Source organism: Pseudoliparis swirei, unplaced genomic scaffold (genome assembly GCF_029220125.1).
Source record: "Pseudoliparis swirei isolate HS2019 ecotype Mariana Trench unplaced genomic scaffold, NWPU_hadal_v1 hadal_133, whole genome shotgun sequence".
In the NCBI taxonomy this organism is placed as follows: domain Eukaryota; kingdom Metazoa; phylum Chordata; class Actinopteri; order Perciformes; family Liparidae; genus Pseudoliparis; species Pseudoliparis swirei.
Window position 1 is genome coordinate 1 of NW_026613369.1, and position 16634 is coordinate 16634.

General features: G+C 50.3%; 1 protein-coding gene across 2 annotated transcripts; it reads left to right on the top strand.

Moving 5' to 3' along the window:
* Positions 1 to 1924: 1924 nt before the first annotated feature.
* Positions 1925 to 14307, top strand: agbl5 (AGBL carboxypeptidase 5). Of its 2 annotated transcripts, XM_056411151.1 has the most exons (14): positions 1928 to 2379; positions 2950 to 3210; positions 3302 to 3473; positions 3549 to 3715; positions 3778 to 3955; positions 4055 to 4233; positions 4715 to 5177; positions 5364 to 5533; positions 5649 to 5784; positions 7241 to 7452; positions 7523 to 7722; positions 11857 to 12097; positions 12239 to 12444; positions 12804 to 14307. In XM_056411151.1, the coding sequence occupies exons 2-14, from the start codon at positions 3002 to 3004 to the stop codon at positions 12971 to 12973; spliced, it is 2703 nt and encodes a 900-aa protein (XP_056267126.1). In that variant the 5' UTR covers positions 1928 to 2379; positions 2950 to 3001; the 3' UTR covers positions 12974 to 14307. The 2 variants fall into 2 exon arrangements, with proteins under 2 accessions (XP_056267125.1, XP_056267126.1); XM_056411150.1 differs by having other exon boundaries at positions 1925 to 2379; positions 3302 to 3715.
* Positions 14308 to 16634: the final 2327 nt, after the last annotated feature.

Sequence of the window (16634 nt, forward strand, 5' to 3'; positions counted from 1 at the left end):
GCGGCTAAACATGACATCTGTTGTTCATCAGGTCACATGACATATATTTTCTATTTCTTGGAAGTGTTCCTGATCCGATATGAGGTCAAAGGTCAAAGGTCAGGGATGTCTATGTGTACAGATTGTAAAGCCCTCTGAGGGTAATTTGTGATTTGGGGCTATATCAAATAAACTGAACTGAAGTTGAAGACTTCCTGACTCCACGCTGGTCTTGTCTCTGCTGGAGGAGAACCTGCAATGATTTCATCTGGTTTGACCAGAACCCGACTCGGTGCCACACGCATTAAGAATAACTATACAGGAAGAAATAGATGATCCTCTCATTGATGGACTTGTAACTTATGACGGTTATACAATGGCACGTTGTTTCATAACCAGTTAAAATATCCTCACAGTAATTCTAACGGAGACTATATGTAAATAAATCACATAACAATATACAAAGCAGACACAAAAACATAGATGCAGTCTAAACATCTAAACAATGTTCCCTTATACTTCAAGCACCCACCGATCCACCTGAGCAACTCTAACTAAGGGACTGCAGACTACTGCACTGTGCTTGGTAAGTAAATACATGTGCAAATAAATAAAAATAAATACACTAAACTAAACATACAGATGCAGGTTGCGCCTCTCACTGGTTGGTGTGTTACCTGTTGGACATCATGCTTTGTGATTCTGTGTTTCCGGTTGGGTCCTGTCCCGATCTGCTGTTCCACCGAGAGCACTGCAGGAGGAACACAGTCTGCATCAAGCTCAATGGGAACACAGTCTGCATCAAGCTCAACGGGAACACAGTCTGCATCAAGCCCAACGGGAACACAGTCTGCATCAAGCCCAACGGAAACACAGTCTGCATCAAGCCCAACGGGAACACAGTCTGCATCAAGCCCAACGGGAACACAGTCTGCATCAAGCTCAACGGGAACACAGTCTGCATCAAGCCCAACGGGAACACAGTCTGCATCAAGCCCAACGGGAACACAGTCTGCATCAAGCCCAACGGGAACACAGTCTGCATCAAGCCCAACGGGAACACAGTCTGCATCAAGCCCAACGGGAACACAGTCTGCATCAAGCCCAACGGGAACACAGTCTGCATCAAGCCCAACGGGAACACAGTCTGCATCAAGCCCAACGGGAACACAGTCTGCATCAAGCCCAACGGGAACACAGTCTGCATCAAGCCCAACGGGAACACAGTCTGCATCAAGCCCAACGGGAACACAGTCTGCATCAAGCCCAACGGGAACACAGTCTGCATCAAGCCCAACGGGAACACAGTCTGCATCAAGCCCAACGGGAACACAGTCTGCATCAAGCCCAACGGGAACACAGTCTGCATCAAGCTCAACGGGAACACAGTCTGCATCAAGCTCAATGGGAACACAGTCTGCATCAAGCTCAATGGGAACACAGTCGAACACAGTCTGCATCAAGCCCAACGGGAACACAGTCTGCATCAAGCTCAATGGGAACACAGTCTGCATCAAGCNCCAACGGGAACACAGTCTGCATCAAGCCCAACGGGAACACAGTCTGCATCAAGCCCAACGGGAACACAGTCTGCATCAAGCCCAACGGGAACACAGTCTGCATCAAGCCCAACGGGAACACAGTCTGCATCAAGCCCAACGGGAACACAGTCTGCATCAAGCCCAACGGGAACACAGTCTGCATCAAGCTCAACGGGAACACAGTCTGCATCAAGCCCAACGGGAACACAGACTGCATCAAGCCCAACGGGAACACAGTCTGCATCAAGCCCAACGGGAACACAGTCTGCATCAAGCCCAACGGGAACACAGTCTGCATCAAGCCCAACGGGAACACAGTCTGCATCAAGCCCAACGGGAACACAGTCTGCATCAAGCTCAACGGGAACACAGTCTGCATCAAGCCCAACGGAGCTCCACACACGGGATCAGGCACGTGCACAGGTAGAGCCCTAGCTCAAGCACCAGCCCTTTTGCCCTGGATAAGAAAAGTGCCCTTTTTGCTGGAGCCCACTTTTTTCTTCTTCATTAACAAGTATTTAAGAATAAAAAAGAGTCTCTGTCATCAAGTCCCCCCAAATGTGTTTGGATATCTGACGGGGCATTTCTTGTGAGAATTTCGCCCCGACATGCTCCGCGGCGCTCACGCACACTCTGGACACAGACTGTCAAGGCTCGCGTTAAACCATAACGATAATTAATTCATTACTATACTATCACGGTCAGCCACAACGTTTGCCAGTAGCGTTCATTTTTACAGAGAACCCTGAACGCAGCATCCAGAGCAGCGACTCCAGAATACGACGACAACAAAGATGGTGGCGGAGCGAGCATAGTGAGCTGTGAGGGGAGCAGCCAGCTGAGAGGAGCACAGCGAGCTGTGAGGAGCGCAGCGACGAGGCGTTATTCTCCCTGAGAACAGCGAGTTTAGAAAGACTCAACCACCGCTAGCTAACGAAGCTAAGTTAGCCTCCGTAGCTTAGCAACGGCGTCCACTGAGGCTAGCATAGCCAAACAGGAGCGGACATTAGCGTGTTTATATGTGTATATGTATCGATAACGTGAGTGTTGAAGCATCGCGTGAGCTGGCTGTAGCGTTAGGCTCTGTTGTTTCTCATCCATTACCCCCCGGTGCGCATGCGTCCATCACCTGTAACATGACACCACCTCATCCTCCACCTGCCGCCTCGGGCTCCTCTTCCCGGGCTGGAGAGAGCAGCGTGAGGGTCAGCGGTGGTTGTGTCGTCATCTTGACCTCAGATGGTGTAAAGCAGTTAACGTTAAGCCGCTGTGACCTCTCGAGCTAAACGATTGAACGACATCAGACTGCGCGCGCATGCTGTTTGGGCTTCTCAAAGCAGACGTGATGACGCGTGTTGCTGCACCGTGCAGACAGGCTGTTGTGGGATCTGTCGCTCCTCTTTAGTTGCGTTCCTCTGGTCCTTGACAGGGGGTCAGGCCTCTGGCTGCAGCTCCAGGAGAACCACAGGGGGTCCAGGGCCATGGACGCCTGCTTTGGGAATATTGTGTTCAGCTCCAAGTTTGACTCTGGGAACCTGGCTCGTGTGGAGAAGGTGGAGAAGAGCAGCTGCAGCCCTCCTGAGGCCCCCAGCGGGGGGGCCCCCTCAGGCTCACACCTCACCCCCGACTACGAGTTCAATGTGTGGACGCAGCCCGACTGCGGCGGCACGGAGCACGAGAACGGAAACAGGTAAACAACAACACAACAACAGTCTGTTGCGATGCTGCCGCGCTCTGCCAGTCGATCCTCCACGAGCCGCCGCTGTCACGACTGCTTTCAGGTCGTGGTTTCACTTCAGTGTCCGGGGGGCTGCTGGGGGGAAGGTGCTGAAGATCAACGTGATGAACATGAACAACCAGAGGAAGCTCTACAGCCAGGGCATGGCGCCGCTGGTCCGCACCTCGCCGGGCAAGAGCCGGTGGGAGAGGGTCCGGGAGAGACCCGCAGCCGAGGTACGCCTTCAGCGCCTCTCTGAACCACAGGGTAACTCTTCCTCACCATGTGTCTCCTCTTCCTCGTCCCTTCAGATTGTCGATAACCAGTTCATCCTCTCGTTCTCCCACCGGCTGCTGGAGGCGCGCGGGGTCACCACCTACTTCTCCTTCTGCTTCCCCTTCTCCTACCGCGAGTGCCAAGAGATGATGCAGCAGCTGGATCAGAGCCAGCCGGACGCTGCCGAGCTCAGTCCGAGCAGGTACACACACACACACACACACACACACACACACACACTCTTACACACACCTTCCCCCCCAGCGCCCCGGACGGCGTGTACTACCTCAGGGAGCTGCTGTGCCGGTCCCTGGAGGGGAACCGGGTGGACCTGCTCACGGTGAGCAGCTGCAGCGGCATGCTGGAGGAGCGGGAGCCCCGCCTGCCCGAGCTGTTCCCGGACGCCAACGCGCCGCGACCACGCCGCTTCTCCGGCAAAAGGGTACGCACGAGCCCCTCGTCATCTCTTTGTTACCGTGGCAACTGTGATGGCGTACGACGACCGGGCCGAGCGGCGAGGCTGACCCTCGTGTGTCTGCAGGTGTTTTTCCTCAGCAGTCGAGTGCACCCCGGGGAGACGCCGGCGTCCTTCGTGTTTAACGGTTTCCTCAGCTTCGTCCTGAGGAGGGACGACCCCCGAGCTCAAGCGCTGAGGAAGATGTTCGTCTTCAAGCTCATTCCCATGCTCAACCCGGACGGGGTCGTTCGGGGCCACTACAGGTGAGACTCCACCACCCCTCCTACAACGATGCTGTTTAACTCGGTGATGCAGGCGGGGCTCCCTGTGGAGCGGGCGCCACTCAGTCAGAGGGTCGCAGGTTTAATCCCCACGAGACGATGTGTCCTTGAGCAAAACTCTGAACCCCACATTGCTCCCGTAGCGGTTGGTACGGTGTGAATGTTGTTTAGTCCTGATGGACAGGTGGTACCTCACACGGTAGCTCCTCCCACCAGGTGGTACCTCACACGGTAGCTCCTCCCACCAGGTGGTACCTCACACGGTAGCTCCTCCCACCAGGTGGTAGCTCACACGGTAGCTCCTCCCACCAGGTGGTAGCTCACACGGTAGCTCCTCCCACCGGGTGGTAGCTCACATGGTAGCTCCTCCCACCAGGGTGTGAATGGGTGAATCATGTCACAAACACATGTCATTTAAGAAAATGACATTTCTTCCAGTGCACTAACGGTGATGCTCCCCCAGGACTGATTCCAGGGGCGTGAACCTGAACCGACAGTACTTGAACCCCAGCCCCGAGCTGCACCCGTCCATCTACGCAGCCAAGACGCTGCTGCTCTACCACCACACACACAACCGACTGCACAGCACACACACACAGCCCACTCCCCTGGGCCTCAAGCCGGCCAACCGGACGCAGCCTCCTCCCTTCACCTCCCTGGAAGTCAGCTTGAACGACGCGAGTCCCGAAGTCCAGGTGTCGATGGAGGAAAACACCTGGTTGCCCCCGGAGACGGGGAAGGGGGAGCGGGACAGCTCGAGCTCCCCGGAGACTGTGGCTCCCGTTACTGTCACGCTACCAGAAGTGGAGGAACTGTCCATTCCACCTCAGGAGGGGGGCGTGGCCTATTATGTGGACTTACATGGCCACGCCTCTAAGCGGGGGTGCTTCATGTATGGAAATAACCTCCCTGACGAGAGCCAGCAGGTGAATATTATTCAATGTGCTTAACCCTCTCTTTGCCATGTTTTTAGAAAATAATCAACTATTGATTTTATTTTGTATTTCCTTTCATCTCAGTCGTTTTGACTTTGTGTCCATGACATATTTGTTCCTCCGCATGCGGCAGCCACAGACGGTGTGCTCCTTGTTCTCCACGGCTCCTCTCTGCAGGTGGAGAACATGCTGTATCCGAGGCTGATCGCCGTGAACTCCGCCCACTTTGATTTCCAGGGCTGTAACTTCTCAGAGAAGAACATGTACGCCCGCGACAAGAGGGACGGCCAGTCCAAAGAGGGCAGCGGGCGGGTGGCCATGCACAAGGCCATCGGTCTGCTGCACAGGTGGGAGGAGCCGGCAGCTGGTGACTCATGACATCACTTCAACACAGCTCAATGACCTCATGGCAACGACATGTATGTCTTTAGCATGTTTCTGTTGTTCTTGGGTCCCCACCAGCTACACGCTGGAGTGCAACTACAACACCGGGAAGACCATGAACACCATCCCACCTGCTTGCCATGACAACGGCCGGGCAACCCCACCTCCTGCCCCGTCATTCCCTCCCAAATACACCACGGAGACCTTTGAACAGGTAGAATATTCCTTCAGAGATTATATCTGTATTAAAGGCTCCGATGTCATGTCATGTGACCAGATGAACACTAGAGGTCATGTGACCAGATGAACAATAGAGGTCATGTGACCAGATGAACAATAGATGTCATGTGACCAGATGAACACTAGAGGTCATGTGACCAGATGAACAATAGATGTCATGTGACCAGATGAACTGTGACCAGATGAACACTAGAGGTCATGTGACCAGATGAACAATAGATGTCATGTGACCAGATGAACACTAGAGGTCATGTGACCAGATGAACAATAGATGTCATGTGACCAGATGAACACTAGAGGTCATGTGACCAGGTGCACAACAGATGTCATGTGACCAGATGAACAATATATGTCATGTGACTAGATGAACAATAGATGTCATGTGACCAGATGAACAATAGATGTCATGTGACCTGATGAACACTAGAGGTCATGTGACCAGATGAACAATAGATGACATGAGACCAGATGAACAATAGATGTCATGTGACCAGATGATCAATAGATGTCATGTGACCAGATGAACACTAGATGTCATGTGACTAGATGAACAATAGATGTCATGTGACCAGATGAACAATAGATGACATGTGACCAGATGAACAATAGATGTCATGTGACTAGATGAACAATAGATGACATGTGACTAGATGAACAATAGATGACATGTGACCAGATGAACAATAGATGGCATGTGACTAGATGAACAATAGATGACATGTGACCAGATGAACAATAGATGGCATGTGACCAGATGAACAATAGATGTCATGTGACTAGATGAACAATAGATGACATGTGACTAGATGAACAATAGATGACATGTGACCAGATGAACAATAGATGTCATGTGACTAGATGAACAATAGATGACATGTGACTAGATGAACAATAGATGACATGTGACCAGATGAACAATAGATGGCATGTGACCAGGTGAACAATAGATGTCATGTGACTAGATGAACAATAGATGTCATGTAACCAGATGAACAATAGATGACATGTGACCAGGTGAACAATAGATGTCATGTGACCAGATGAACAATAGATGTCATGTGACCAGATGAACAATAGATGTCATGTGACTAGGTGAACAATAGATGTCATGTGACCAGATGAACAATAGATGTCATGTGAGCAGATGAACAATAGATGTCATGTGACCAGATGAACAATAGATGTCATGTGACCACATGAACAATAGATGACATGTGACCAGATGAACAATAGATGTCATGTAACCAGATGAACAATAGATGTCATGTGACCTGATGAACAATAGATGTCATGTGACTAGGTGAACAATAGATGACATGTGACCAGATGAACAGCGTTACAGTTACATAAACATTCAGTGAGTGTATGAACACTGAGTGGACGTTGTTAGTTGTTTCTAGCGAGGTGGTAATACTGTGGTTGTCCACCAGGTGGGGCGTGCTGTGGCCATCTCCGCCCTGGACATGGCGGAGTGTAACCCGTGGCCTCGCCTGGTGCTGTCTGAGCACAGCTGCCTGATGAACCTTCGAGCTTGGATCCTCAAACACGTCCGCAACACCAAAGGCCTGAACGCCGCCCCCTGCCCCCCCCCACGGGCTCAGCCCAGTGGCAGCAAGGTGTCCCCGCCCAAGAGCGTCAACCCGTGAGTTCACGCGCCTCCACCCGAGGGCCCGTTGGTCGTGGTGTAACATGTCTCCGTCCTCCTCTCCCAGCTGCTCCGCCTCTGAGAACACGCTCAGTCGCATCCGCTGCAACAGCCACAGCAGCAGCAGCCAGACGCCGTCCCCCAAGATGCACAGCTCCCCGAGCTTCACCTACGGCCGCCCGCCGCCCCGGACGCCGCACGGCGGCTCGCACGGCGGCTCGCACGGCGCTGGCCGTGGAGGCAACAAGACGCTGGGGCCAGTCAGGGGTAAGCTGATGGTGGTTCTCTCCCCTCTCCCTGTGTGGACCTTCTGTCATCTGGTTTTCCTCTTCTGAAGCCACGCCCCCTTCTGGGAGTGGCTGACTCGTGGCAGGCGGCTCCAGGTGTGGGCAACAGGGGACTGATGGATGAATGTGCTGTGTGACCCCTGCATGACCTCACATGCTGCTGTGGTCAGCTGTAGCCCACATGAGGGCGTCAGGGTAGAGGAACACGGCATGTTCTATTGGAGACACACACTTTACGTCGTTTAGTGGTGTGTGTGTGTGTGTGTGTGTGTGTGTGTGTGTGTGTGTGTGTGTGTGTGTGTGTGTGTGTGTGTGTGTGTGTGTGTGTGTGTGTGTGTGTGTGTCTGTGTGTCTGTGTGTCTGTGTGTGTGTGTGTGTGTGTCTGTGAGAGATTTGAGGGGAAGCAGGTTTCAGAGTCTCTGTCCGGTCTGGAAGACCTCAAACAGGATGATGAGTGAACTGGAGTCTTTCATTTTATTTCAACATTATTTCACCAAATTGGTGAAAAGGATTTATAATTTATTTCAGCACTGTAGTGTTTTCTAGTGTACCGTAAAGATGAACAGGCTGTCGGTCCATGTGGTCCTGGTCCATGTGGTCCTGGTCCCTGTGGTCCTGGTCTATGTGGTCCTGGTCCATGTGGTCCTGGTCTCTGTGGTCCATGTGGTCCTGGGCTGTGTCTACTACCGGACCCTTGAGCACTTGGTCACTCCTTTTCAGTGCTTCAGGCGCCACACTGACACAACCAGCAGAATTCAGTGCACTGAAAGTACCCGGATGGCGCACTGCAAACGGGCAAAACATGTCGTGTAAAACGATGGACACTACTGGCCCTAAACGGGCGCCATCTTGGCTACGTAGCGGAAGAGGAGGAGCCCTTTTGCCAGCTTTTCATTTTATTTCTAAAACAATGGCGGACGAGATGGCTACGGTAGCACAAGCGGTAGACCATGAAGCTACAGACCGTAACGGTCTGTAGCTTTGTGGCCGTAAACCAGTTGCAAGAAGTGCATTCATTTTGTCAGTTTAAGTTTCGCGGGTATCACAAGCAGATTTGCATACGTCACTCCTGGCTTAATTCCGCGGGTGCCGTGAACAGATTTGCGTCCGTCACTTCCGCCAAGTGGTTAACGTAAGTGTTCCATTTGATACAGCACTTATCAGCCACGGAGTGCACTACAGATGTCAGTGCACTGTATTGCAGTGTACTTCGTAAAGTGTCCGGTAGTAGACACAGCCCTAATGTCACCCATTGTCACCTTATGTCACCCATTGTCAACCAATGCCACCCATTGTCACCCATTGTCACCTTATGCCACCCATTGTCACCCATTGTCACCCAATGTCACCCATTATCACCCATTGTCACCCATCGTCACCTAATGTCACCCATTGTTAACCATTGTCACCCATTATCACCCATTGTCACCCATTGTTACCTAATGTCACCCATTGTTACCTAATGCCACCCATTGTCACCCAATGTCACCCATTGTCACCCATTGTTACCTAATGTCACCCATTGTTCCCCATTGTTCCCCATTGTCACCCATTGTTACCTTATGTCACCCATTGTCAACCACTGTTACCCAATGCCACCCATTGTTACTTAATGTCAACCATTGTCACCCATTGTCACCTAATGTCACCTAATGTCACCCATTGTCACCCAATGTCACCCATTGTCACCTAATGTCGCCCATTGTCACCTAATGTCACCCATTGTCATCTAATGTCACCCATTGTTAACCATTGTTACCAAATGTCACCCATTGTCATCTAATGTCACCCATTGTCATCTGTCACCCATTATTACCTAATGTCACCCATTGTCACCCATTGTCACCCATTGTCATCTAATGTCACCCATTGTTAACCATTGTTACCAAATGTCAACCATTGTCAACCATTATCACCCATTGTTACCTAATGTCAACCATTATCACCCATTGTTACTTAATGTCACCCATTGTTAACCATTGTCACCCATTGTTAACCATTGTTACCTAATGTCACCCATTGTTAACCATTGTTACCTAATGTCACCCATTATCACCCATTGTTACTTAATGCCACCCATTGTCACCCATTGTTAACCATTGTTACCTAATGTCACCCATTGTTAACCATTGTCACCCATTGTTAACCATTGTTACCTAATGTCAACCATTATCACTCATTGTTACTTAATGTCACCCATTGTTAACCATTGTCACCCATTGTTAACCATTGTTACTTAATGTCACCCATTGTTACCTAATGTCACCCATTATCACCCATTGTTACTTAATGTCACCCATTGTTAACCATTGTCACCCATTGTTAACCATTGTTACCTAATGTCACCCATTGTTAACCATTGTTACCTAATGTCACCCATTATCACCCATTGTTACTTAATGTCACCCATTGTCAACCAATGCCACCCATTGTCACCTTATGCCACCCATTGTCACCCATTGTCACCCATCGTCACCTAATGTCATCCATTGTCACCTTATGTCAACCACTGTTACCCAATGCCACCCATTGTCACCTAATGTCACCCATTGTTAACCAATGCCACCCATTGTCACCTTATGTCACCCATTGTCACCCATTGTCACCCAATGTCACCCATTATCACCCATTGTCACCCATCATCACCTAATGTCACCCATTGTCATCTGTCACCCATTATTACCTAATGTCACCCATTGTCACCCATTGTCATCTAATGTCACCCATTGTTAACCATTGTTACCAAATGTCAACCATTGTCAACCATTATCACCCATTGTTACCTAATGTCAACCATTATCACCCATTGTTACTTAATGTCACCCATTGTTAACCATTGTCACCCATTGTTAACCATTGTTATCTAATGTCACCCATTGTTAACCATTGTTACCTAATGTCACCCATTATCACCCATTGTTACTTAATGCCACCCATTGTCACCCATTGTTAACCATTGTTACCTAATGTCACCCATTGTTAACCATTGTTACCTAATGTCACCCATTATCAACCATTGTTACTTAATGTCACCCATTGTTACTTAATGTCACCCATTGTCACCCATTGTTAACCATTGTTACCTAATGTCAACCATTATCACTCATTGTTACTTAATGTCACCCATTGTTAACCATTGTCACCCATTGTTAACCATTGTTACCTAATGTCACCCATTATCACCCATTGTTACTTAATGTCACCCATTGTTAACCATTGTCACCCATTGTTAACCATTGTTACCTAATGTCACCCATTGTTAACCATTGTTACCTAATGTCACCCATTATCACCCATTGTTACTTAATGTCACCCATTGTCACCTTATGTCACCCATTGTCAACCAATGCCACCCATTGTCACCTTATGCCACCCATTGTCACCCATTGTCACCCAATGTCACCCATTATCACCCATTGTCACCCATCGTCACCTAATGTCATCCATTGTCACCTTATGTCAACCACTGTTACCCAATGCCACCCATTGTCACCTAATGTCACCCATTGTTAACCAATGCCACCCATTGTCACCCATTGTCACCTTATGCCACCCATTGTCACCCATTGTCACCCATTATCACCCATTGTCACCCATCGTCACCTAATGTCATCCATTGTCACCTTATGTCAACCACTGTTACCCAATGCCACCCATTGTCACCTAATGTCACCCATTGTTAACCATTGTCACCTAATGTCACCCATTGTTAACCATTGTCACCCATTGTTAACCATTGTTACTTAATGTCACCCATTGTTAACCATTGTTACCTAATGTCACCCATTGTTAACCATTGTCACCCATTGTTAACCATTGTTACTTAATGTCACCCATTGTTAACCATTGTTACCTAATGTCACCCATTGTTAACCATTGTTACCTAATGTCACCCATTGTTAACCATTGTTACCTAATGTCACCCATTATCACCCATTGTTACTTAATGTCACCCATTGTTAACCATTGTCAGCCATTGTTAACCATTGTTACTTAATGTCACCCATTGTTAACCATTGTTACTTAATGTCACCCATTGTTACCCACTTGTAAGCCATTGTCACCCATTGTGTCTCCTTTGCTCTGTGTTGATGACCCTCCGTCTGGGTCTCAGGCCTCAGCTGCCCAGACCTCCAGGCTGGGAGCCCCGGTGCAGCGGGGGGGTCCAGGAGGCCGGTCCCCATGCGCCGTGTGGGCAGAGGGAGCCACCGGACCCCCCCGGTCCCCCGCCGCCCTGCACAGGTGAGCTCACCTGGCTCTGATCAGCCAGCTGTCCAACATGTGGTGTCTGAAGTCTCACTGTGGAGCGCGACAGACGTGGGCCCTGAACGCACCTCCTCCATCACATTCAGCAGGTGAGTCGGTTTCTTCTGAAGCTCACAGGGAACATGTCACGAGTCGAATCGACCAATGACAGAAGAGCCCTGTAAACACGGAGGAGGAGGAGACTCCACGTCGGCGGGGTGAACCATGCTCACCTTCTGTTGCCCGTCCAGGTGTGAGCTGCAACCTCATCCCCGCACCCCCATCCGGAGGGCGGGGTCGACTGAAGCCCCGCCTCCACCTGGCGGGAACACACCTAGCAGCATGAACCCGGAGGAGGAGACGGCCCCCATGAAGGTCTGGAAGCTGCTCAGACCCGGCCTCCATCGACACCTGTCCCTGTCAGGTATCGACACGCCCCCAGGGTCACCTGACTCAGGTGGGTACTTTGCGTGCTGTATTCACACAGAGGGTATGCTCGCTCATGGAACACCTGGACAAGTCGTGGCATTTAAAAATGGTTATTTCCAGGATTGGAAAAGCCCATGAAAAAAAATCCGAAAAGTGGAAATCTGTTCATTAACGCAGTTTGATTCAAAGAATAAACATGTACATCAATATTTATTCTTTTATTCAAACTATTGTCTCTTTTGTATATTAATTACTCGTGTACACACAGATGTCACGTTTGTTCATCCATTGGTCGACGTGTCCTGCATCCCCGGCACATCGCGGCCCTTGTTCCAGAGCCACCAGGCGCTGCATGACAGGTTAACGGACATTCATTTGACTCGACAGGCGCTTCTGGGAAAGAGGGCGCCATGCGGCCGGCCTCTCAAGCACTGGAGAAGAACAGCTCAGACAACGCGCTCAACACAGGAAGGACACCTGAGGAGCACGGCGCGGTCCAGCAGCCGGAGACACACGACGTGTTGAGCAGCGGCGGCCCCCAGCCCGTCTCCTTGTGAGGGACCACGAACCGGAGGCTGAGACACTGCCCCGTGTGGAGAAGCCGAGCAACTGCATCGAGCTGATTCACTGAAGCGCCTTCATCAGCTCCGTTGTTCACTTGTGGAACACATGAGTGACGTCAGTGTTGTTGTTCCAGAAGGTTGTGACATCATTGAAATACAATCTGTTGAGACCAAAATGTGAAACTGTAAAACAGAGATCACATGTATGTGTGAGCCATGTTCTGATACATGTATGTGTGTGAGCCATGTTCTGATACATGTGTGTGAGCCATGTTCTGATACATGTGTGTGTGTGTGAGCCATGTTCTGATACGTGTGTGTGTGAGCCATGTTCTGATACATGTGTGTGTGAGCCATGTTCTGATACGTGTGTGTGTGAGCCATGTTCTGATACATGTGTGTGTGAGCCATGTTCTGATCCATGTGTGTGTGTGAGCCATGTTCTGATACATGTGTGTGAGCCATGTTCTGATACATGTGTGTGTGAGCCATGTTCTGATCCATGTGTGTGCCATGTTCTGATCCATGTGTGTGTGAGCCATGTTCTGATACGTGTGTGTGTGAGCCATGTTCTGATCCATGTGTGTGTGAGCCATGTTCTGATCCGTGTGTGTGTGTGAGCCATGTTCTGATCCATGTGTGTGTGTGAGCCATGTTCTGATCCATGTGTGTGTGTGAGCCATGTTCTGATACGTGTGTGTGTGAGCCATGTATGTGTGAGCCATGTTCTGATACGTGTGTGTGTGAGCCATGTATGTGTGAGCCATGTTCTGATACATGTGTGTGTGAGCCATGTTCTGATACATGTGTGTGTGTGAGCCATGTTCTGATACATGTGTGTGTGTGAGCCATGTTCTGATACGTGTGTGTGTGAGCCATGTGTGTGTGTGTGAGCCATGTTCTGATACGTGTGTGTGTGAGCCATGTTCTGATCCATGTATGTGTGTGTGAGCCATGTTCTGATACGTGTGTGTGTGTGAGCCATGTTCTGACGGTCAGGTTACAATAATAAACCCCGGCTCTGAATGCTGCTGAACAGAACCAGCGTGCTGCGTCTCCAGCGGGTCACTGTGGGATCACAGGTGAGGACACACCTGAAGCCGGCAGGGGACTTTTGGGACACTCCTTGAGATTTCTGTGCTTGTTGATTTAGTTTGTACATATGTGTATATATATTAATTTATTGTGCAAGGTAAATGGTTGTTGTATTTTACATTTAATAATCATCTTTAACCAAGTTACTTAATTATATTGTGACTGACTTTACAAATAAATGTATTTCAGCCGATCCTTCGATGCAGAACTTAAATAAATGACATTTATGCAAATGGCATCACATTTTTATTAGAAAATAACGCTACAACCGTCGAAATAAATCCATCTTTTGGGACTGGAAGTGGGGAATGTGGTTTCCATGGTGGCGTCGAGTCCGACCTCACCTGTGGAGAGAGAGAGAGAGCATGTTCACAGGTGTTGGGCCTGGGAGGGAATCGTCTCTGCAGCTGAACGTGCGGCTGGATGCTGCCTCGACTGATCCAGTGGACCGAGGTGGAAACACTCGGCTATGTCCAGATTCTATTCAAATAATGTCTTGTATAGCCCAATATCACAGATTTGCATCCTGGGTGTTTGGCCCCTCACACGGGAGGCGTGTGATGTCACGTGCAGGAACAGTTCATAACACAGGATGCTTCATGCTCGCAGCACTAAGAGCAGAAATAAGAAGTGAAACATGCAGAAGTCCCAACAGAGCAGCGATAGACATGAGCGATGGCAGGGTGTGAGGGGGCAGGTGTCCCCACTCCGACCATTCTTTTGCGCACAGTGCTGACCCCTGACCTCTGCACTCACCGGTGATCCTGGAGGCCTCTACTCGAGCTTCTTGGGGTTATTCACAGCGACGTAGTGATACAACACAACCAGCAGGAACAACGACACGCCGAGCATGTTGGCAAATATGGCCAGCTGCACGTCCGTCACCATTCTGAGAGCAGAGACACGGCATGAGAGAGCACAGGAGGATAGACAGGAATATATATATATATAAGTGTCTATCAGGGAGAGTGGTCTGCATGAGGTGAAGCCTGCAGCTCCTGAACGCATCACGTCTCTCGTGGCTGCGGCTAGCTGCGCCTAGCATGTGGGACAACGCGACAGCCGGTGTATCCTGAACAGTTATCATTTATATGCGAATTTTAAAAATCACCTGACTAATTGTGACATTCATCGCTTCATGGTTGTAAATAAATCGTCACGGTGCTGGTACATTTGGACCATCAAGAGTAACTAACCTAGCTAGCTAGTTCGCTATCTCAGCTAGCTTACTGGCTGAAGTCACGTTCACCAACCAAGGACCGCTGCTTGTGAAGAGCGGCGCAGACCCCGTGGAGCCCGCAGAGCCCCGTGTTCTACTCACATTACGCCGTAGGTGGTGGTTGTTACTCGGGTGGAGAGAGACTTCAGCTGGTCAGCAGCAAACAACCAAATCTGTCCCCCACTTCCGGTTTGAGGGGAACGACACGTCACGTTTAAGAGCACAGCGGCTCCCATTAACACGCATATCACGATACGTCATCGCAACGACCTTTGTCTGTATTCGTGTTCTCAAGTGACAGCTTGAATAATGCAATCATGTTGTCTTGGACCGTTAGACATTTCTTCCTGTTTATTGTATTGATGTATTATCGTAAACCTCCAGGCCAGAGGGGCGCTGTGGGCGCCGGGCAGCTCGCGTGTGCGCTCCGTAGGAGTGGCTCCACCGCGTCGACATCACCTCACCCGGCGTGAACGGCAGCGGCCGAGAGCTCCATGGTCCTCCAGCCCGCAGCTAGCTGGGATTAGCTCTCGAAGGCCCGGGTATCCGTCGAGGCCCCTCTGGAGCCGGCGCCGCCATGGCTCACTGCGAGTATGTCACCCAGGACCAGCTGGCGGGCTTCGACATGTACAAGGTAAAATGCTTATGTGGCATTAGCATGCTAGCAACTAGCCGTGCGTGTGTGCGTGCGTGTTTGTGTAACACATGATGGTCGCCAGAGTGGCTCAAACCAGACGATGATCACATGACCCCGAGAAGAAGACTTCCGCCATGAGCTCTGCCTGCAGCGAGGCTGTGTAGTGTGGCTGTGTGTAGTGAGGCTGTGTGTGGCTGTGTATGGCTGTGTAGTGTGGCTGTGTGTAGTGTGGCTGTGTGTAGTGAGGCTGTGTGTGGCTGTGTATGGCTGTGTAGTGTGGCTGTGTGTAGTGTGGCTGTGTGTAGTGAGGCTGTGTGTGGCTGTGTATGGCTGTGTAGTGTGGCTGTGTGTAGTGTGGCTGTGTGTAGTGAGGCTGTGTGTGGCTGTGTATGGCTGTGTAGTGTGGCTGTGTGTAGTGTGGCTGTGTGTAGTGAGGCTGTGTGTGGCTGTGTATGGCTGTGTAGTGTGGCTGTGTGTAGTGTGGCTGTGTGTAGTGAGGCTGTGTGTGGCTGTGTATGGCTGTGTAGTGTGGCTGTGTGTAGTGTGGCTGTGTGTAGTGAGGCTGTGTGTGGCTGTGTATGGCTGTGTAGTGTGGCTGTGTGTAGTGTGGCTGTGTGTAGTGAGGCTGTGTGTGGCTGTGTATGGCTGTGTAGTGTGGCTGTGTGTAGTGTGGCTGTGTGTAGTGAGGCTGTGTGTGGCTGTGT

Coding starts and splice junctions, on each gene's coding strand:
- agbl5 (XM_056411150.1), top strand. CDS start 3,002: ATGGACGCCTGCTTTGGGAATATTGTGTTCAGCTCCAAGTTTGACTCT. Junction 3,956..4,054: donor GCCGCTTCTCCGGCAAAAGG/GTACGCACGAGC, acceptor GTGTGTCTGCAG/GTGTTTTTCCTCAGCAGTCG. Junction 5,534..5,648: donor GCCATCGGTCTGCTGCACAG/GTGGGAGGAGCC, acceptor GGTCCCCACCAG/CTACACGCTGGAGTGCAACT.